General features: G+C 37.5%; 1 protein-coding gene across 1 annotated transcript in view; it reads left to right on the plus strand.

Moving 5' to 3' along the window:
* Positions 1 to 23,358, plus strand: part of CFAP210 (cilia and flagella associated protein 210) — a 34,507-nt gene that overhangs the window by 541 nt on the left and 10,608 nt on the right. The window contains exons 2-5 of the mRNA XM_022569988.2: positions 4,803 to 5,029; positions 9,553 to 9,726; positions 9,824 to 10,017; positions 18,801 to 18,957. Of these exons, the coding sequence (XP_022425696.2) occupies positions 4,803 to 5,029; positions 9,553 to 9,726; positions 9,824 to 10,017; positions 18,801 to 18,957 (752 nt within the window). The remainder of the gene's footprint in view (positions 1 to 4,802; positions 5,030 to 9,552; positions 9,727 to 9,823; positions 10,018 to 18,800; positions 18,958 to 23,358) is intronic.

Raw genomic sequence — 23,358 nt, forward strand, 5'->3', positions numbered from 1 at the left:
GCCTGTCCTTCTGAAACGGGCTCCACCAAGTCAAAAACAGCACCGTGGGCATCGTCGGGCTCTGTGTAAATTATAGACAGTTTTGCCCTTGGATGAATGGGTAGGTGGGGAAAGTATACAGAAATAAGGGTAGAGAAAAAGAAGTCAGAGACTCCCAGTTGACCAGCTGGCCCGATACTCAAGCTGTGCCGTTGCCGGTCCAAGAGTCTGGTGTTTGCTGAATTTTCTCGCACTTAAGCTTTGTTATTCATTGAGTGAATCGGAATGTATTTTGGAAATATCAGTGACCTCATTAGAGTCTTGGCTCTGCTGTGAACCTACTGAGTACTCTTAGGAAAGTGTCTGAAGGAAAATCTCAATTTCTTCAACTGTAAAATGATAGTAAGGTCTCATCCTAAGGCGTATACTTTGATAGAGTGTGAAAATAATGCTACTTAAGGTATTGTAATTCACATGACCTTTTATAAAAATTTGATTTTGTAATAGAAGTAGCCTAGTGAGACATTTAAAGATCTCTTTATTAATTCCAGTGATTTTAGTTTCTTAAGATTGTAAATTCCCAATTAATGTTCTCATGGTGACAGAACCTTGGGAACTTGGACTATCTTCATGTCATCTCCTGAACTTCTGTAGCAATAGAATCCCTTGTGCCAAATGCTGAGTGAGAGCCAGCCAGTCTCCCACCAGTGGACACTAGTGGGTATTTATGCTGTGGAGGGCTTAAGAAGTAGCAGCAGAGGGTCATGACATGTAGGAGAGAGACAGTACCCATGTGGCATGTATTGAAAAAACAAAATTATGCTCACATATTCACTTTCCTATATATAAAGTGCTGCATTAAATCAAAAAGAACAACAGCAAAAATTGTCAAAATCAATTTTTGAGAACTCAGGAAACCAAAAGCTTGCAACAATTGGGGAGTGTTTATCAAGACAAATAACTGAATCTTGGTAAGAACAATGAGGTTTTTTGCATTTTAACTTGTTCTAGTCCCCTTCTTTCTCCCCGCCCTATGGTAGTCTAGAAAACCACTGCGATCACAGTGAAATCCAGTGGCTTAGCAGCCTGTGGAGGGAGCAAAATACCGTTGAACCCCTTCCAAATCCCATTTCCCAGATAACTTATTATTTGAGCTGTCTGGCAGTTCCTTGGAAACTTATTATTTGACCTGTCTGGCAGTTCCTTGGAAAGTCCCACTCGCAAGACTTGTCTTTATTTGACCTGATTCAGAGCTCACCAGTTATGTTTGTTAAAACAATCAGTGGCAATTTTTAAAAGTTTTAATTGCTTCACTTCTCCAACAGCCATTACTAGCATTGTGTGAAGGTCGCTGTGAGGTAGGAATCATGGAAATAAGACTGCCCTCTGAGAACTGAACTCTGCATCAATGGAGTAAAGCATGGATATGTGAAATCATTCATAGCTCGGAGGTCAATCAGGGCTCTCCTGATCCTCAAAGATATGAGGGAACTGGGACTTTCCTGGTGGCGCAGTGGTTAAGAATCCGCCTGCCAATGCAGGGGACATGGGTTTGAGCCCTGGTCCGGAAGACCCCACATGCTGCGGAGTAACTAAGCCCGTGTGCCACAACTACTGAAGCCCGTGTGCCTAGAGCCCGTGCTCCGCAACAAGAGAAGCCACCACAATGAGAAGCCCACATACCGCAACGAAGAGTAGCCCCTGCTCGCCATAGCTAGAGAAAGCCCATGTGCAGCAACGAAGACCCAACGCAGCCAAAAATAAAAAATAAACATATTTATAAGAAAAAAAAAAAGATATGAGGGAACTTGGCCCAACTTTTGTTACCTGAGATAGTAAAAAGCCTTTCCCAAACTTTCCATGGATTGTCCTATTTTTCCTGCTGCTTTTGTGGTGGTTCTCTTGGTTCTCCTCCTGTATCAGAGTTCATGAAAAGTTCTTGAATAAAATATCTCATGAATGTAGTTACTCTACAGAAGATTAAGGTGTCATGAGGGATCACATTGTTCACTACACAGCTTTTTGGCATCTTGTTTTCCCGCCACTGCTGCCAAAGCTTGCTCACCACTGTATACTTTGTAAGGAGCAGCTCCTGCCAATATGGGCTATTTGGTCTACCCAGCCCCTTTAGTATTTTGGAAAATTAAATTGTCTCCATTTTATTTCACATCTTAAAGAATTAGAATGACTCTTGGGTCAGAGAAAGAAAAGCATATTTTTTTTTCATAAATTTATTAATTTATTTTTGGCTGTGTTGGGTCTTTGTTGCTGCGTGTGGGCTTTGTCTAGTTGTGGTGAGCTGGGGCCACTCTTCGTTGCGGTGTGTGGGCTTCTCATTGCAGTGGCTTTTCTTGTTGCAGAGCACAGGCTCTAGGTGCAGGGGCTTCAGTAGTTGTGGCACACGGCCTCAGTAGTTGTGGCTCATGGGCTGTAGAGCGCAGGCTCAGTAGTTGTGGCACACAGGCTCAGCTGCTCTGCAGCATGTGGGATCTTCCCAGACCAGGGCTCGAACCCGTGTCCCCTGCATTGGCAGGCCGGTTCTTAACCACTGCGCCACCAGGGACGTCCAAGAAAAGCATATTAATATGCCTAACAATATGCAAATCCAAAGGCAGGTAGCTTAATTTAATGGCCTTTGTTTATGTAGCTTCTAATTGTAAGTAACACAAACCAAGTTGAGCCAGTTTAGGTGAAGCAAAGGAAAATTGTTACAAGGCTATAAGGATGTATTGGTCAGGACTCTTTGGTTACAAGTGACTGATCTAATTCACTGTAGTTAAAAGGGGAATATTTTGGCTCACATACCTGTGAATTTAGGTATAACTCAATCCAGGACACTATTCTACTTCTCAGCTTTGCTTGTCTTTATTCTGCATGTGGAGACTTGGTATATGGTAGGCAAGATGGTACCTGTGGTTGTAAACTCACATTTTAGGTTAACAACCAAATTCTCACTCCCATCAACTTTAATTCAAACTCCAAGAAGACTCTAATTGTCCTAGCAGCTTTTCTCTTAGTATCTTTCTGGAGCCACATGATTTCTTGCCTCTGCTTTTCTACTTCTGTTTCATTCTTCTAATAAAAGCAGTAAAAATAATAATAATTAATATTTATTGAGAACATATTGTGTGCCAGGCACTCTTCTAAATTCTTTACATATATTACTTCATCTAATTCTTACACCAGCTATATAAAATGAAGTAGGTACTATTAGTATTTCCATATTGCAATTAAGGGGTTAGATTTAGAGGGTTAAATAATTTTGTCTAGATTCACATAGTTCATATGTGGTGTGTTCAGAAAAGGTCCAGGTTGTCTGACTCCAGAGTCCACACTCTTACCCACTGTGCTTTATTGCCTTTGTTAGACCTGTGACCACCCACCATTATTCAAATGTATTTCCTATTTTGGTAAATTCTTCTTACAAGTTCTGCCTCCTTAAAGCAGAAGGCATTTTTTTCTGCCTCCCTTGCAACTAGGGTGCAGGCATAAGACCAAGACTCAGCTGGTCAATTGTATGTGTGCTAGATTTACATTCTGAAGAGAGCGTACGAGGAAAGAAACAGCATGTTGAATACATTTTCTGGGGAGAGTGGCAGCAAAAGTGTACCAATTCCAGAGTACTCGTGAAGGTTCACATATATAGTGTCCAGTGGAGCAAGTTATAAGTGGGGCAAGTTGAGGTGCCTACCCAATGCCAGTTGCTGTGAATCTTCACTGGAACCTCACGATGTGGTCTGTGTGATATTTGTATGTATATCTTCTAAGGGTAACTCTCTGGCTCTCTGAGAGATTCAGTAGGCTATCTAATATCCCTTAATGAATTCCTTTTCTGCTTAAACTAGCTAGAGTGAGTTTGGGTGTTTATAAGTAAGAACTTCAGTTGATTAAAAGGGTAGGAACATTTTTTAGAGAAGAGCTGTTATGAGCTCCATTGTGTCATTTAGGATGCTTGTGAATTCATTTCACTGAATACCCAGCTCAATCATGTTTAAAAATAAGGAAATTTATTTGCTCATATAACAGGAACTCCAGCCTTTGGGTCTGATTAATCTAGCAGCATAATGAAATCCTCATTGCCCCAGGGTCTTCCTTTGTTTCTTCTTTGTGTTTCACAGTTCACAGCTTCATCCTAAGGCTGCTTCCTCTTGTGATCATAGGATGGCTGCTTGTCTGGCCTTCATGCTTCCTCGTTCGTATCTAGCCTGAGAGTCACTCTCAGATGTCTCTCCCAGAAGTACAAGCAAGAACTTTTCTAAAAGTCTCATAACTCTTGTCCTATTTATTTTCTTACTACAGGAATAATTATTGTCAAGGGAGATGCAAGTATTCTTAAATTAATAAGGCCCACCCCGAGACTGAGACTGTAGTCAGTTCTCCAAATTACATTGCTGCTACTCAGTTAGGAAGGGGTTATATAGAGTAGACAAGTGCAATGTCTACAACCCCAAAAGATGAACATTCCCCAAAGTTATCTACTTATAAACTGCTGCTTGATTAACTTTGAAAATGCTTTTATAACAACGTGTTGGGGTAGGTATTATTGATCTCAACTTTAAAGATGTTGATACTGAGACTCCAAGAAGCTAAATGACTTGCCCAAGTTACACAGTAAGGAATTGACTAAGTAAGGACTCAAATCTATGTCTTCTGATTTCAAGGTCTTGTATACTTTCCACTTATTCCCAGCTGTTCTTAAGATAACAAGAATAAAATTATTCTTTGAAACAACTTCCAGATATCATGCCAATATAGAAATGTGTGAGAAAAAATATCAAACTCTTCTCGAAAGTTTTTAATACTCATTTTAAAAAATTTATTAGAAGTAAAGAACTGTGAAGAAGATCAAGTCCTCTATCCACCTCTTCTGCCTAGCAAAGTAGATCTCCGGCAGGTCACCATAATTCCACACAATGAGTGGGAAAGGATTCGAGATAGCCTTGACAGTTTGACAAGAGAAGCAGCACACCTTCGTGCAGAAAGAAAGGCAAAGAAAGAAATGCATTTCCGATCCCAAGAAGTGGTAAAACATTGGACTAATACATATGCAGTAAGTATTAACCACCCAGGAGTACGTGTGCACTGAAGACTTACTCTTGTTTCTTAGTGCTCTTTTATAAATATTTTTAACATAGAAAATATCATTAAAATGCATTGAAACACATTTTCAACAGCTTTATTTAGGTATAAGTGACATACAATAACCTGGACATATTTAAAGTGTACAATTTAAGATTTGACATATTTATAGAGCCCTGAAACCATTATTATAATTAAGATAATGAATATATTCATCACCATAAAAAAGTTTCCTCATACCCCATTTTATTCCCTCTCACTCCTCCCCATGCCCCCTCTGGTGTCTCTAGACAACCACTGATCTGCTGTCTATTATAAATTTCACTCAGCACAATTATTTTGAAATTCTTTCATGTTTTTGTATCAATTATTCATTTTTATTGCTGAGTGGTATTCCATTATATGGGTATATCACAATTTGTTTATCTGCTCAGTTGTTGATAGTTTGACATCAAGCAAATATTGACGTTTGAGCTGTTTCCAATTTTGGGCTATTATAAATAAAGCTGCTTATGAACATTTGTGTATAAGTCTATGTATGGACATATGCTTTCATTTCTTTTGGGTAAATATCTTGGTGTAGAATCATATGATAGCTGTACATTTAATTTTGTAACATTTAACTTCCAAGCTCTTTCCCAAAGTAGTCGTAATTTTACATTCCCTCCAGCGGTGTATGATAGTTCTAATTCATATTAGAACACATAGTTCTAATATGCGTTTCCTCCACATATTTGCCAGATTGCTCTGTTCAGTCTTTTTAACTATAGACTTTCTAATAGGTGTGAAGTAGTATCTCATTATAATTTTAATTTCTCTAATTACAGTGATGTTGAACATCTTTTCATGAACTCATTTTCTATCTGTATATCTTCTTTGGTGAAATGTCTGTTCAGATCTTTTGCTGGGTTTGTCTTCTTATTGAGTTTAGAGAATTTTAAAATATATTCTGAATACAAGTCCTTTATTAGATATTTGATTTGAAAATATTTTCTCCCAGTTCATGGCTTGGCTTTATATTCCATTACAGTGTCTTTCTAAGAGCAGAGTTTTTAATTTTAATGAAGCCCAGTTTATCGATTTTTCTTGTATGGATCATCCTTTTAGTGACTTACCTAAGAAATTTTTGCCTAACTCAAGATCACAAAGATTTTCTTCTGTGTTTAAGTTTAAAGTTTTAGGTCTTTTATATATATATATATATATATATATATATATATATATATATATATATCGTCTATATTTAGAAGTGAGGTATGGATTGATGTTTATTTTTTTGCATATGAATATCCAATTGTTTCAGCACAGTTTGTTGAAAAGACTGTTCTTTCCCCCACTGAATTGCCTTTGCACATTTGTTGAAAATCTGGTTGTCCATATATGTGCAGGGGGAATTTCTGGACTCTGCTGTTCCATTGATCTATTCATCTATCTTTATTTCAATAACACACTGATCTGAGAATTGTAGCTTTAATAATAAGTCTTGAAATCAGATAGTATTAGTCTTCCAACTTTGTTCTTTTTCAAAGTTGTTCTGGCTATTCTGGGTCCTTTGCACTTCTACATGAATTTTGGAATCAGCTTGTCAATTTCTACGAAAAAGCCAGCTGGGATTTTGTTTGGGATTGTGTTGAATTTCTAGATCAGTTTGGAGAGAATTTACATTTTGACAGTATTGAATCTTCTGACCCATGAACACAGTGTTTTTCTTCTATTTGTATAGGTCTTATTTAATTTATGTCAGCAATATTTTATAGTTTTTAGGGTATAGGTCTTATTCATATTTATCCCTAAGTAATTACTATTTTTATGTATTATAAATGATTTTTTAACATTTCTATTTGTTATTCATTGTTAGCTATAGAAATACAGTTAACTTTTTCTACGTTGATCTTGTATCTTGCAACACTGTTAACCTCACTTATTAGTTCTAGTAGCTTTTTTATAGATTCCATCAGATTTTCTACATAGACAATCATGATGTCAGAAAGTAAAGACAGGGACTTCTCTGGCGGTTCAGTGGTTGAGACTCCGTGCTTCCACTGCAGGGGGTACGGGTTCCATCCCTGGTCAGGGAACTAAGATATCTCATGCCGCAGAGCACAGCCAAAAAAAAAGTTAAAGACAATTTTACAAATTTTACTTCCTTCTATCCAATCTGGGTGCCTTTTAGTTCTTTCTTTTTTTTCTTTTTCTTTTTGACTTATTGTACAGGAATGGATGTTAGATTTTTAAAGTGCTTTTCTTTTGCTTATATCTATTGAGGTAATCATGAAGTTTTAATTTTTCATTTTGTTATATGGTGTATTTCATTCATTATTTTCAAATATTGAACCAAGCTTGCATTCCTGGGATAAACGTCTGCTGGTCATGACGTATTATCTTTTTGATGGATTCAGTTTGTTAAAATGTTAATTTTTGCATCCGTGTTCATGGGGGATATTGGTCTGTAGTTTTCTTGAAATGTCTTTGTCTGGTTTGGGTATCAGGGTAATGCTGGTTATTGTTATGATGGAGGATTGCACAAAAACACAGGATTTGAAACTGAGGAACCAAGGAGCTTCTTGAGGAATCAAGGCAGCTTCTTTTCAGCTGCCTTTGATTTGTCTCTCTTCCTATCTTTTTCTAGAACTACATATGTCTTTGCTGTGCCCTTCTTTGTGCTTCTGTAAGATTCTCTACCTAAGAGGTACAATAACCTGCAGTTTAGTTCCATGTACATGAGTGGGAAACTACTTCAAAGTGGGGAGGTGTCCTCTAACTCCTTTTACTGTCTCACCTGGAGGAAAATGCTGAGAAAAGGTGTTCTCATCTCCCACTACACTTTCCTATATCATTTGAGGAACTATAAGGCAAGATTTTCTCCTATTTTCTAGTAGAATTTTTAAAATTATGTGGAAGCATAATATCTATTCAGAGAGTTCTCACCTTTTATTTTTTTCAACATTGCATATTTCCTTACTTTGTTGCAATGTACATTATTTGTCTTTGGGAAGGGACACAGAAAGCTTGTGTTACCTTGCTTTAGGAACAGTGTTCATAATTTATTAATTCTTTTTTTTCTAGAAGAGGGAAGAGTTGTATCATGACTGATATATAAGTAATATATACAATATAATATATGACATTCTGAAAAAGGCAAAACCTATAGGGAAAGAAAACAGATCAGTGGTTGCCAGGGGGTGCAGGTAGTTGACTCTAACAGGACATGAGGGAGTTTTCTGGGAGGATGGAACTGTTCTATAAGTGACTTTATGCATTTGTAAAACTGTACACTGAAAGCATATGTAATTTATACTCTAAAAAACTTGATTTTAGAAAAGCCCGTGGTCTATAAATAGATGGGGAGTGGAATATACCCCCTGTTTTTTTTTTTCTTCCAGAAGTACCACAGTATACCTAATACTTTACACCTCCATGGGTGTTAAAGAAGGAAAAGAAATGTAGTAAACGTAGTGGAAATATAATAATAAAAACTGTACTATAGGCACAGAGATTGGCAAAATGATACATCATCAGAGAGAGCCTAGAAGCAATCCTGTGTTATATATGGGAATTTGGCATATGCTAGAAATGTCACTGCAAATCAGAAGGGAAAAGATGGAAATTCAATAACAGATACTGAGATAATCGGCATATGGACAAGATGAAATTTTATCCCTATGGTACAGAATATACAAAAATGAATTTCAGCTGGATTTTAGACCTAAATGTGAAAAGTGAAACAGTAAAACTTTTAAAATAAATCATAGGATATCTTCAAGAATTCAGGGTAAGTAAGATTTTCTTAAGACGTAGGAAGTGTGACCCATAAAGGAGAAAAAGACTTCTTCTGACATGGGACATTGGCTACCTCCTCAGGGGTGTAGAAGAACATGTAAAATATGCCATTGTTGATTTTTTAAAGGAACACAAGTAGTAATATATATATATATATATATATATTTGTTACTTAAATATAGAAAGGAACTATGGAAGTAAATGCAAGAAACTAATAGTGGTTATCTTAGAGACTGCAGATGGAAGTTAGGATTGGAGGGAGAGTTCCACTACATACTTTTGTTATATATATATATATATATATATATATATATATATAAAATATGTGTGTGTGTGTGTATATATATATATATATATATTTTTTTTTTTTTTTGGTTTTTTTGGCTACACCATGCGGCATGTAGGATCCTAGTTCCCTGACCAGGGATCGAACCCATGCCTCCTGCATTGGAAACATGGAGTCTTAACCACTGGGCCGCCAGGGAAGTCCCCATATACTTTTTTAATATTATGAATTTTGAACCATGTAAATGTGTTAACTACCTAAAAAATTCAATTAAGGATTAGCTCATAAGTGTAACCTCATATTTGTTAGTGATATATGCAAATACAATAAAGACTCATAAGGAAAGCTCAAATTATCATATTGTATGTTTAATTTTGTAAAGTTAAGTTGAAAAAAGAAAACAGACTACTGCTTTTGTCATTTTGTAGGGGATGAAAGAACAGAAACTTGAAGCCAAAAAGAAACGTGATAAAGAAATAGAGGCAGAAAGACAAATTCTTGATGTGGAAGAAGCAATACACCAACAAGGAGAAAGGAAAAAGGCCATTGAATATGCAAAGCAATATCAATTTTACCAGACAGAAAGAGTGAAAAACTTTCATGTACTACTTGGGTTTTCTTATATTTATATATATATATTTAACATATCTATACATAATTAGACTTTATTTTCTTAAAATATTGCAATTTTTTTTGTAGTCAGGACTTCTTCTTAGTAGAGTTTTGAAAGAACATGATGCACAGATTGAATTCCAAAAGAGTAAAATAAAATCAGATAAAAAATGGGAGGAACAAGTGAAACTCAACGCTGAAAAAGCTTTTAAAGAAGAACAAGAAAAAGCAGAAAAACAACGCAGAGATAGAGTGGCTCTTGGCAAAGATCATTTAAAACAGTATGTATACATAAATTACCTTTTTTGTACTTTCCTCTTTTTCTCATAATGGATATAGCTTTTTTTTTCCTGATTATAAAAGTAATATATGCTAATATACCTAGTAAGTAGAAAAAATAAAAAGAAAGAGGTTAAAATCACTATTACCACCTTACCCAGAGATAATATATTGGTTACCATTGTTAAAATAATGTTGCGTAACAAACAACCACACAATCTAGTGGCATTCAGCAGTAAACATTTATTTCTCATGTATCTGTGGGTTGTTTGGGCCTGGCTGGGTAGCTTGTCTTCAAACTGTAGGACTGGCTGTCTTTCCTTGTTACTGTGAGAAAGGCTCTGATCCTGCTCCATGGGGACCTCATTCTGAGGTCCAGAATGAAGGGACAGCAGGCACCTGGGGAAAACTTTTCTCATGATATTGACAGATGCAAGAGATTGAGCCCAAGCTTGCAAGCACATGGCGAAACTCAAAGTCAAAGGGCAAGGAAATACAGTTGGCCCACCGTGAGTCTAAAGCAAGTCATGTAACCATGCTGACATCAGTGGGACAGAGGAGTGGACTCCCATGGAAGTGGGAGTGAGAGAGTCATTTTGAACAATAACCTAATCCAACACAATAATTTGTTATTGTTTTGGTATGTAGCCATACAGACTTCTTTTTGGTGTTAGTGGTGGAGAGGGTCACATTCATTGAGGTATAATTTACATTTAAGAAAATTCACCTTTTAAAAAGCATATGGCTACAGCTGATTCACTTTGTTGCAACAGAAACTAACACAATATTGTAAAGCAATTATACTCCAATAAAGATATTAAAAAATAAAAAGCATATTGCTGTATAACCACCCCCAAATCAAGATACAGAACACTTGATCGCCCCAGAAAGTTCTCTTGTACCCCTTTGCATGAAATTCTATCCCCTGCCCTCAGCCTGTGGCAGTCATTGATCCACTGATACAGACTTTTTTTTCTGAGCATGTGTACTCACATTTTATAAAATAAAATTGGATCCACAGTATTATTTTTTCAAATATTTTTTTCACTTACCAGTATGTAATGAATTCTTGCCATGTTGGTAAATAGAAATCAAACCTGATCTTTTTTTTAAAGTAGCTAGTAGTGTATAGATGGGGGGGTGTATTTGTGTGTTATTTTACTTTTCTGAGTAACTGACACATGCAAATAGGAAAAGGCACAGAGAGGATTTACTGAAAAGTCTCTTCCTTGTCCATCAGCTACCATGTTTCTCCACTGTGAGACCAGTTTCTTCATACTGTAGTTTAAATGTATATACATTATATAAATGTATCCAAAAATTAAATTATACTCTGGTGGACAGTTTTACCATTTTTAAAGAAAAAAATATTTTCATAATTAAACATTACATCATCAATTCATGATCATTATAGAATTAAAAATATAATTAAACAAAATAAAATATAAATGAAAAATCACCAGCAACACTGCGATCCAGATTAGGCACTGTTAACATTTGAGTGTACGTTCATCTCCTCTTCAAAATTTTTAAAAAATGTTACAAATAATAAATGAATATATGCTTATTGTTTAAAATTCAAGCAATACAGCAAAATTTGGAGTAAAATTTAGAAGCTCTTATTTCCACTCTATTCAATGTTTGTCTCTTTAAGTCCCATTTAACTCTTCAAAAATAGCTACTATTAAAAGTTTTTCTGGTTTTTTTGGCCACGTTGGGTCTTTGTAGCACATGGGCTTTCTCTAGTTGTGGCACGTGGGGCTACTCTTCGCTGCGGTGCGCGGGCTTCTCATTGTAATGGCTTCTCTTGTTGCAGAGCACGGGCCCTAGGCGCGCGGACTTCAGTAGTTGTGGTTTGCGGGCTCTAGAGCGCAGGCTCAGTAGTTGTGGCGCACAGGCTTAGTTGGTCCGCGGCATGTGGGATCTTCCCGGACTAGGTCTCGAACCCATGTCCCCTGCATTGGCAGGCGGATTCTTAACCACTGGGCCACCAGGGAAGTCCCTAAAAGTTTTATAGCTATCACTTCAGGATGTTTTATTGCAGTTACTGATACTTCGTATATTCAGGACATATTTAAGTGTGTATATATATTTTAACATGGATGTTATATATTGTTCTGTGACTTTACTGTTTCATTCAACAGTATACCTTGAACATTTTTTAATGCCAGAAAATATGGATCTGTCACATCTTTTAAAATAATCATATTGTATACTAAACATGTACCATGATTTATTTAACTACATTATTACTGAGGGAAATTTGGATTCCACTCCCCCGCCCCATTTCTAACAATGCTGCAGTGAACATCCTTGAGCATATGTCTTTTGTGCAAAGATGTATTTATGTAGGATAGATTTCTTGAAATGGACTTGGATTTACATTTGGAGAGATACTGCCAAATTGCCCTTTGAGAAGGTTTTAAGTATGCGTTCATTAATGATGTCTGATACACTTTTCTTTTTATTATAACCAATTCTGGATAGTATTTTTTTGTGATTTAATGTGCAAAAACTGGTATCTTTTAATTTACATTTCTCTTAGTTTCTAGTAAGGCAGTGCATTTTCTCATGTGTAAATGTTCATTTGTTTTGGGTTTTGTTATCATGAATTGGTTACTCCTTTGTTCTTCTGTGTAAGTTGTTTCATACTGAAATGTATGTTTATCATTGATTAAAACGTGATTAATAAGTGTTTTTTACATATGACATATCGCATATTTGTGTCACCGTTTCTGAATGTTTTTCAGTATTTAGAAAATATTTATTTTTATGTGCTCAAATCTGTCTTTTTTCATTACTATGAAAAAAAGGTTTTGGCTTTTGTATATATATTTATTTGTCAAAATAACAAATGTCTAAGTGAGATAGACATGAATTCTCAGGATACATGTGTTGCCAAATTATGTATTCTTCATTTCTTTTAACCCTTAGTAAAAAGAGAAGGGAAATGTTGGATTTATTGTTAGTTTTTTCTTTGGTGGTGTAGCGACCCAAGGGTTAGTGCAAGTTAGGGATAGAGTTGTTGGCAGAGGGAGGCAAATATTTGACCAGTGATTCACCCTTGAGAAATCTCTCTTCTTATATTGGCTGTTGCAGCTCAGGTGTAATTACAGGTAGCAGCCTGATAGTCAGCAAGCTACCTGACCAGTGCTAAAACCTACAGGACATCCTCCCACTTATAGCCTTTGTATGTGGGCTGTGTTTGGGCCCCAGGATCCCCTTTCATGTGATCTTTGGCAATAGGGTGGAGGTTCAGGCAGGTTTAGGATTTGTTTTAGTTCTTTCTTTGGATTATCTTCAGTGTAGTCTAGGAGATTTTCCATTAGGCTCTGAGGTCAGCATAAATTCCTTTACTTACTCTTCACAGTGGGCTCTGTCTTTGCGAATGGTGGCCAAGTGTTACTTATTCTCATTGCATTCTCAACTGCCCTATTTTTCCCTAAAATTTCTTGAAAATTCAGGTATGTGGGTAAGACCTTGCTTTAGTTTCTAGTAGTGGTATAGAATTTTCCCCATTCCATTGGTTGCACTGTGGGGAATTAGGAGGGGAATGATATGTGACATGTGAGCTTGGTTTGCCAGTTTGGTTCCAGAAGTCCTACATCTTAAATTTATTAAGAAACATTCATAGAAAGTAGAGTAGTGGTTGTTAGCAGCTGGAAGAGGGCACAATGGTGAGTAATACAGGGTGTCTTTTGGGGATGATGAAAAGATTCTCAAATTTAGATAGTGGTGATGGTTGAAAATATCTATAAATGTTCTAAAAACAACTGAATTGTACACTTTAAGGGGTGCATTTTATGGTGTGAAAATTATATCTCAATAAAGCTGCCATTAAAATCTAAAAAGGAAAAAGAAACATTCTGGGACTTCCCTGATGGTCCAACGGTTAAGACTCTGAGCTTCCACTGTAGGGGGCACGGGTTTGACCCCTGGTCGGGGAACTAAGATCCTGAATGCCACGCGCTGTGGCCAAAAAGTAAAAAGACAAACCAAACAAACAAGAAATTCAATTACAAAATTATCACCATGTTGTATTCTGTTGAATGTTGATGCATGTGTCAGTTATATACAACTCAGAATGCATGTTACTTTAAAATATTGTTAGTAATGGTGATGAGCCAATAAAAAGCCTCTTTAAGACAAAAGTAAAATTGGAATCATAGCACTGGTATTAACCTGAGTGGAAACAGAGGACTATATGGTAGAAAATGGAGGAGAAGAAGAGGAATTTTTTCCCCTTTTCTTGAATAATAAGAGTTTATTCCAGAGCAAAATTTCAAGAGAGGCTATTTATTTATTCATTCAATCGTCATTCATTGTTACATTTATTGAACAATGTTTGCCATCCACTATTCTAGTCACTGAGAATACAAAGATGAATACAATAGTCCTTTTTCCTTAAGAAGTTTACAATCTGGGGAGGAGGGTATAGATATGGAACAAATAATTAGACTATGATAGTAAATATTTGGGAAATATATATACAGAGTGTATGGAAGAATATAAAATGGACAACTGATTCAGTCTAGAGAAGGCTTTTCAGAAGAGATCAGCTCCTGTACTTAATTCTGAAGAATGAGTAGGAATAAGCCATGCAAAGAGTAAGGGATGTAAAAGTATTTTAAGCAGAGGAAATAACATGGGTGAAGGTTCACAGGTGAGACAGAATATGGTGGATTTGAATAACTACAAGATGGCTGTAATATAGAGGACTAAGAGGGCAATGTTAAAGATGAGATCGGAGAGACAGGCAAGGGCCAGATCATGATGTGCCTTGTAGGCCATGTGTCTTAAGGGCTCCCCAAATTTGGGATGACTCTCCTCTTTGAGCAGAGACCAAATTTTAATTCTTTTAATCCCTAAGAAATGGGAATTGCAGGTTCCAAGAGGCAAGACTCTTTTGCCTGCTCTACTAATTGTATTACCAAGTGCTACCCAGGTGTCATCTGGTGGTGATTTAAAATATATCCACACAGATTTGATATTCCTCCCTTCAGAGGGTAGAGCCTAATTCCTTTCCCTCTTGAGTGTGGGCCATACATAGTAACTCATTTCCAAAGAATAAAATGAGGTAGAAGTAATGGTGTGTGACATCCTGAGATTAGGATATAAAAGGCATTGTGGCTTTCTCCTTGGCATCTCTCTTGGATTGCTCATTCTGGGGAAGCTAAGTGCCATGTTATAAGGTACTCAAGAAGCTCTGTGGAGAGGTCCATGTGTCAAGGAGCTGAGGCCTCCTGCCAATGGATATGTGAAAATTGGTTCTCCAGACTCTGTCAAGCCTTCAGGTGATTACAGCTCCAACATCGTGACTGTAATCTCTTGAGGACAACCTAGCTAGGCCACTCTCAGCTTCCTGAATCTCAGAAATGGTATGAGATAATAAATGTTTATTGTTTTAAGCCACTAAATTTAGGGGTAATTAGTTATTCAGCAATAGATGACTAAAACACCCTGTACAGCTGCAGGCCCTGTACCTGAAAGTGAGATTTTTCACACGCTTCTTAAACAATCTCTAGGCTGCAGGCCTGGAGATTGGTGATCTTTGAGCAGTATAAGAGTCTGCCTGTGACTCACAGTGGGCATGATGAGGATAGGGCAAATAAGGGACTCTAGTGACACCAAAATCCCCCCAAAGAGGGATTTTGACCAATAGCCTTAAACATAATTATTGAAAAGACACTTAAGAGTATAGACAAGGAATAATTCTATTTCCTTCTATTGATAGGTAAGCCTTTCTCTAGGAAGAGGCCCATAGACCTTGCTTAAGAACAACTCAGTTACTGTTAATCTCATTAGCTTCCCAAGAAAAGGAAAAATCATCATAGGACAGCTTGCATCACTTTCTCCTGGATAAGGGAAGAGGGCTTAAGTGATCTTACTTATTCCTACTGATTAAAAGCCATCCTAAATCTTGTAACTTCCAAATTTGTCACTCTAGTCCAGACTCTCCCTTAAGTCCCAGTTTCACATATCTCACCACCTTTAAGACATCTCCATTTGGACATCTCTTACATACCTCAGATTTAAAATGTCTAACACAGAATTATTGATTCTCCACACCCACAGTGGACTTCTTAGTGGCATCCTTACCAGTCAGTTGTTCAAACCAGAAACCTAGGAATCCATCTTTATTTTCCTTTATTTCCCAAGTCAAATTTATCAGCAATTCATGTTGATTTTTTTCTCCAAAACAAATCTTGAATTTATTGCTGTCATCTTAGTCCAAGCCGCCCTCATATCCCATGGATTATTGCCTCAACCTCTTAACTGGCCTCCTATTCTCTCTTCCTAATCCTTTCTCCTTTCATCATCCAGAGAGATTTTATTAAAATGAAACTTGATTTTATTATTCTCCTACCTAAAACATTTCAGTGACTTTCCATTCATTTAAGATAAAATGGAAACTCGACTATCTCTGGCAAGGCCTTGTGTCAAAGGGCCTCATCTACTTCCCAAACTCCTTTCCCACCACTCTTTCTCCTTGGTCATTATACCTCCATTACCCTGATCTTCCAGGCCTCAGGCTCCTGTCAGATCATTGCTTGCCACATGGCCTTTTCACATGGTTTTTCTTCTGTCGGGAATTTTACCTTCCCGTTCTTCATCTGTGGGCTTCTCATCAGCTCAAAGAGGTCTCCTTTGTCTTAGGGAACAGCTCTGTCCAAACAGCTTTCTCTGTTATGTAAAATAAATAACTCAATTGTTATTCTTTTTCTTGTCCTGTTATTTTCTTTTATATATATATATATATTTAAAATTTATTTATTTTCTTTATTTTTTTGGCTGCATCAGGTCTTAGTTGTGGCTCACGGGATGTTTTGTTGTGGCGCATGGGCTCTTTGTTGCAGCACGGGGGTTTCTCCCTAGTTGAGGCGTGCAGGTTTTCTCTCTAGCTGTGGTGCACGGGTTCCAGAGCAGGTGGGCTTTGTAGTTTGTGCCATGCGGGCTCTCTTGTTGAGGCGCGTGAGCTCAGTAGTTGTGGCACGTGGGCTTAGTTGCCCCGTGGCATGTGGGACCTTAGTTTACCTACCAGGGATTGAACCCGCATCCCCTGTATTGGAAGGCGGATGATTCTTTACCACTGGACCACCAGGGAAGTCCCTTGTTCTGTTATTTTCTTTACAAGACTTACCTGGATTTGTAATTACATTATTTTTCTATTTACTTGCTTTTGTTTGCTTGTTTTTGCCTGTCTTCCCACTGGAATGTAAGCTTCTTGAGGTCAGGAACCATGTTTGTCTGTTTCATGATTGTAGTAGAAATTCAATAAATAGTTGTTAAATAAATGAATGAGAGGTCTCAAGATTACAGAAGAGTTAAGTGTGATTCTTAAGTCTCTAGAATAGGCAACAGAAAAGAAGTTGGTACTGTTCACCAAGATAAGGACAAGAGACCAAAAGGATCTGTTTAGAAGAGGAGGAGGATGAATTTGCTTTTAGACATAGTGAATGTACCTATATAATAAAATAGTCAGGTGGTGATGCCTCTTGGGTTGTCTTTTCAAGAATCAAGCATGTCTATTGTAATAGAGACCTCATTTTTTAAAAAATAAAAGTATTTATTTATTTATATTTTTGGCTGCGTTGTGTCTTCGTTGCTGCTCATGGGCTTTCTCTAGTTGCGGTGAGCGGGGGCTACTCTTTGTTGCGGTGCGTGGGCTTCTCATTGCAGTGGCTTCTCTGGCTGCGGAGCACGGGCTCTAGGTGTGCAGGCTCAGTAGTTGTGGTTCACAGGCTCTAGAGCGCAGGCTCAGTAGTTGTGGTTCACAGGCTCTAGAGCGCAGGCTCAGTAGTTGTGGCACATGGGCTTAGTTGCTCCGCGGCATGTGGGATCTTCCCAGACCAGGGCTCGAACTCCTGTCCCCTGCGTTGGCAGGCAGGCTCGCAACCACTTTGCCACCAGGGAAGCCCCAGAGACCTCATTTTTTTGAGGGGGGGCTCTCACTGTTGTGGCCTCTCCCGTTGCGGAGCACAGGCTCCGGACGCGCAGGCTCAGCGGCCATGGCTCACGAATAACAACCAAAGTGGCCAGCTGGGTAAGGGAGTTGTTGCCCTTCTTCCATCAAACCCCAACTCCTGAGAGGCCAGATCCATAGCTTAGATAGCATCTTCTAGTGCTGAAATTGAAAAGCAGTAGGGATTAGGGAATTTTCTGTAAAATAATGTCACCATTTCAGCATAGTGTCTGTCATTCAGTTAACTGGTTCTTTCTAAAGGAAAGGAACATTTGAATCTACTGTAGGACTTAATTTTGGTGAGGAATGAAACAAATTTTGAAGAAAGGAAGATATTGGCAATCCTGGGTTAACCAAGATTGGATTTGTTTTTGTATTTTTCAAAATTTTTTTCTACAATTTATTTGTTTGAATCAGATTCCAACTAAGGTTCATACATTGCAATTGGTTCCTATGTCCTTTCTTTTAAAAAAATTATTTATTTATTTATTTATTTTGGCTGTGCCAGGTCTTAGTTGTGGCATGCAGGATCTTTAGTTGCGGCATGCGGACCTCTTAGTTGCGGCACGCATGTGGGCTCTAGTTCCCAGAACCCAGGCCTCCTGCACTGGGAGCACAGAATCTTACCCATTGGACCACCAGGGAAGTCCCTGGATTTGGTTTTAATCGCTGCTCTTTACCTATCTGTTCTTGTCCCAAAAGAAATCCACAAGTTCTCCTTTATAGCTTCAAATCATCCCAGGTAAGACTCTAATTCATTTCTTTAAAATATATTCTATTTTTCTGTGTCGCTCTCAGTTATAATTATATTTTTTTCTTCAGAATAAAGGAACATGAAGAGGAAGAAGAGAGAAGGAGAAAAGAGGAAGAAAAGGATGCTGAGGAAATAAAGCGACAGAATTCATTATATGAAATAGAAATGAAAAAAAAAAGAGGAAAGAAAAAAGAAGAGATCAATGAAAGCAGGAGACTATTTTTTGTAAGTTGAAAATACTTCAAAAATGTATCTCTTCAAAAAATGTAGAGTCCAATGCCAAAATTTTAATATGTTTTTTATAAATAATAGTGGTATAGAAAACAAGTTTCCTATTAAGTTGGGTTTTTAAGTGTACTTTGGGGGGAGCTATATTTGCTGTTATTTCATTTGGATGTGCTCTCATTCATGAACAAGAATTAACAGAATGAGACTTTTTAAAAATGAATTTTGTTATCCTAAAAATGAGAGTTGTAATGAGCAATGAATGGGGTGATATGTGTTTGGTATCTCCTGCACTATTAATATATGCTGAATAAATGGTAATAATTATTTTATGGTAGTTGCAATTTATTTTGTAATTTTTTATATTCATTTCTTTAAAGTTATTTTTTATTCTTAAGTAACATATACACAGATTTAAAACATCAAACATCACCCAAATGCTTAAAAGAAGAGTAGCAGTCATTGCTTCACTCCTTCTGCTTCTTGGAAAATTATATTCTAAATAATCTATGTATTTTAGGGACTTCCCTGGTGGCACAGTGGTTAAGAATCCGCCTGCCAATGCAGGGGACATGGGTTCGAGCCCTGGTCTGGGAAGATCCCACATGCCACGGAGCAACTAAGCCCGTGTGCCACAACTGCTGAGCCTGCTCTCTAGAGCCCACGAGCCACACCTACTGAGTCTGTGTGCCACAACTGCTGAAGCCATGCGCCTAGAGCCCATGCTCCCAAACAAGAGAAGCCACTGCAATGAGAAGCCCACGCACCACAATGAAGAATAGCCCCCGCTCACTGCAACTAGAGAAGGCCTGCGTGCAGCAACGAAGACCCAGCGCAGCCAAAAATAAATAAATAAGTAAATAAATTTAAAAATAAATAAATAATCTATATATTAAAAAAATATATTCAGTTTTAAAGATATGTATCTTGATTTATCAATTTTAAACATTTTCTGTCTCTCTGCCCTAGTAGTTGAGGATTTAGCTCTTTTCCAATACTGTCCCCTTCCCATCCACCTCTTCCCCCCAAATCATCATGGCATAAATTTTAGTTTAATCATTATTATGATTTTATAAATATTGTTCTCTGAAGAGCTAAGAAATATACTATGATTATAATTTTTTGCTTCCATAAATGTTTTTCTGTGGTTAAAATAATTCTCATTGTTTGCATTTGCTTTAAAGCTCTATACCTCAATTTTTTCCATATGTTCAGTATGTTCTGCCAAATGGTTAATGATATTAGTTTTCAAATGTTCACCTAAGTAATATTAAATTATCTATGGTTTTCTTGGAGCTCCCCCATCCAGAGTCCTCCGTCCTTCTCTTCCTTCTGGACTGTTTGCTCTCTAGGCCTGCTGCTCAGCTGTCATTCTGGAGCTTCCCTGGGCCACTTTCCTGGGTCTCAGCTCCTATTTCCTGAATCTTATGCCTTCCTCTTTCTTGATTTATTCCTTCATCTTTCTGAAATACATCTTTTTTTAAAAATATTTATTTATTTGGTTGCACCAGGTCTTAGTTGAGGCAGGTGGGCTCCTTAGTTGCACTCCAGGGCTCCTTAGCTGCAGCGCGTGGGCTCCTTTGTTGTGGCAGGCGGGCTCCTTAGTTGTGGCAGGCAAACTGTTAGTTGTGGCATGCAAACTGTTAGTTGTGGCATGCATGTGGGATCTAGTTTCCTGACCAGGGATCAAACCTGGGCCCCCTGCATTGAGAGCATGGAGTCTTATTCCCTGCACAACCAGGGAAATCCCCTGAAATACATCTTTGAGTAGCTTCTGAAGAAAGGGTATAGAATCCGCCTGCCAATGCAGGGGACACGGGTTCGAGCCCTGGTCTGGGAAGATCCCACATGCCGTGGAGCAACTAAGCCTGTGTGCCGCAACTACTGAGCCTGCGCTCTAGAGCCCATGAGGCACAACTACTGAGCCCGCAAGCCACAACTACTGAACCCAAGAGCCACAACTACTGAGCCTTTGTGCCACAACTACTGAAGCCCACACACCTAGAGCCTGTGCTCTGCAACAAGAGAAGCCACCACAATGAGAAGCCCATGCACCACAACAAAGAGTAGCCCCTGCTCGCTGCAACTAGAGGAAAGCCTGCGTGCAGCAACAAAGACCCAATGCAGCCAAAAATAACTAACTAAATAAATTTATAAAAAAAAATAAAGTAATGCTTGCTTTATAGTTTGGATGTAGAGTTCTGGGTTCAGAATTCAGAGTTTTGGATTTATGTTTTCATAATATTCTAGCTTTCAGTATTGCTATGGAAAAGTATTATGCCATTTAAGGTATTCATTCTATGTATGTGATCTGGTGTGTTTTGTTTTTACTTCCCTTGTCTCTCTTTCTCTGAAAGCTCTGAGGGTCCTTATCTCTGCAACTGTAAGATTTAACAGGGACATACCTTGTTTAGGTCTTTTTCATTTTGCTGAGCACTCAGTTGATGCCTCAACCCATAAATGCATCAAGTTTTCTTATTTTATTTCTTGTATAATTTTGTCCCTTTCTATTTTGTTTCTTCCATTCTAGAACCCCTCTGATTTATATTGGACTTTCTGAAGTGATGCTCTAATTAAAAAAAATATTTTCTCATATTATGAGTTAGGGTAAGACTCAAAAGTTTATAAAAGAAAACCCAAAATAATGTAAAAAATTACAAAATAAATTGCAACAGTACTTTATCTGAAGTGCAGAGGTGGTCATGCCAAGGCTGATATGGTACCTCCAGAATCAAGGGGGAATGAGACAGCTTCTCTTTTTTTGCTTTGCTATTCTTGGAACATAGGTGGCTTCTGTCCTCAGGATTGCCTCATGGCCTTGAATAGCTGCTGGAGCTCCTGGCCACATTCCAGGCAGCAAGAAGGAGAAAGGATGAAGGACAAAAAAGGATTTCCTAACTATCTGTCCTCCTTTCAAGGAACTTTTTCAGAACTCCCACTTAACAGTTTCCATTAAATCTCATTGGTTGTAATTTAGTGACACCTAGCTAAAAAGAAAGCTTGGAAATACAGTCTTCTAGGTAAGCATATTGCCACTCAACAAAATCTGGGTCCTGCTACTAATGCAGAAGAGAAGAAAGACTCTTGGGTAGGCAATTAATTGTTCCTGCCATTTTTGGTTTTTGTTTGAGAGTTATTCTCAACTTTGTCTTCTAAATCTTCTATTGAATTTTTAATTTTAACTATCAAAATTTTAATTTCTAAGAGTTTTACTTGTAATATTATTATTCCTTTTGCATAAAATCTTATTCGTGGTTCACGGAGATAATATTTTTATCTTTCCAAGTCACTTTGGAATAGGACAGACCTTGTTTTGTATGCTAACACTGCTACTTACTAGCTAGGTGACCTTGAGCTGAGGCTTTCAGTTTTTAAAAATCAGGATTAACTTTGTGTTAACTCTGGGCTTTTCTTTCTTTTTTTTTTTTTTTGCGGTACGTGGGCCTCTCACTGTTGTGGCCTCTCCCGTTGCGGAGCACAGGCTCTGGACGTGCAGACTCAGCGGCCGTGGCTCATGGGCCCAGCCGCTCTGCGGCATGTTGGGATCTTTCCGGACCGGGGCACGAACCCATGTCCCCTGCATCGGCAGGCGGACTCTCAACCACTGCGCCATCAGGGAAGCCCATGGGCTTTTCTTATTATAAAAAATCTGTATGAACATTTACAATAAACTTAGAAAAAAACAGTAAAATAAAGTTTTTAAGAAATAATTCAAAACAATCACTTTTAAGAGTTTGATATTTTCATTACCTTTTCATGTCAACTAATATATCTCGTAACCAGATTACAGCTTTGAAAAGTAATATCCCATAAAATAAAAGAGTACTTAAGAGTAGTAGGTACATAGTAGACCCTGAGTTATAAATATAGTGGAATATTAAATATTATACCTAATAACTTTTACCTTGAATTGATTTCTACTTATAGTAACAGAAAGCACTGATACATCTATGTATCCAGGCTGTTGTGTTCAAAGACACCTATTTTTATGATGGCAAATGCAGGTCAGGTTGTAGAATTGTAGAACCCCTCTGATTTATATTGGACTTCTGAAGTGATGCTCTAATTTAAAAAAATATGCTGATATGAACAGATTTTTATTCTTTGTTAAAAAACCGACCTATTAAACATTTTTAAATTAGAATATACATCTGTATAATTTTTTGTATATGCACAAAAAGAAAGTCTGGACAAGAAAGTAGTTTCACAGTAATTGAGTCTGGTGGGTGGAATTAGGAATAGGCAGATGGTGGATGTGGTAGGAAGGACGCTTTACACTGTGTGTTTTTAAAATATTATAAATTTGTGTAGCATATGACTATATTAACTATTCAAACATTAAATGAATGTATACATATTTACTGTATTTTATCTGATTATAGAATTATTTTAAATTAATAT

Source organism: Delphinapterus leucas, chromosome 8 (genome assembly GCF_059928025.1).
Source record: "Delphinapterus leucas isolate spDelLeu-1000000601 "Yukka" chromosome 8, BTC_Dleu_Yukka2, whole genome shotgun sequence".
Classification (NCBI taxonomy): domain Eukaryota; kingdom Metazoa; phylum Chordata; class Mammalia; order Artiodactyla; family Monodontidae; genus Delphinapterus; species Delphinapterus leucas.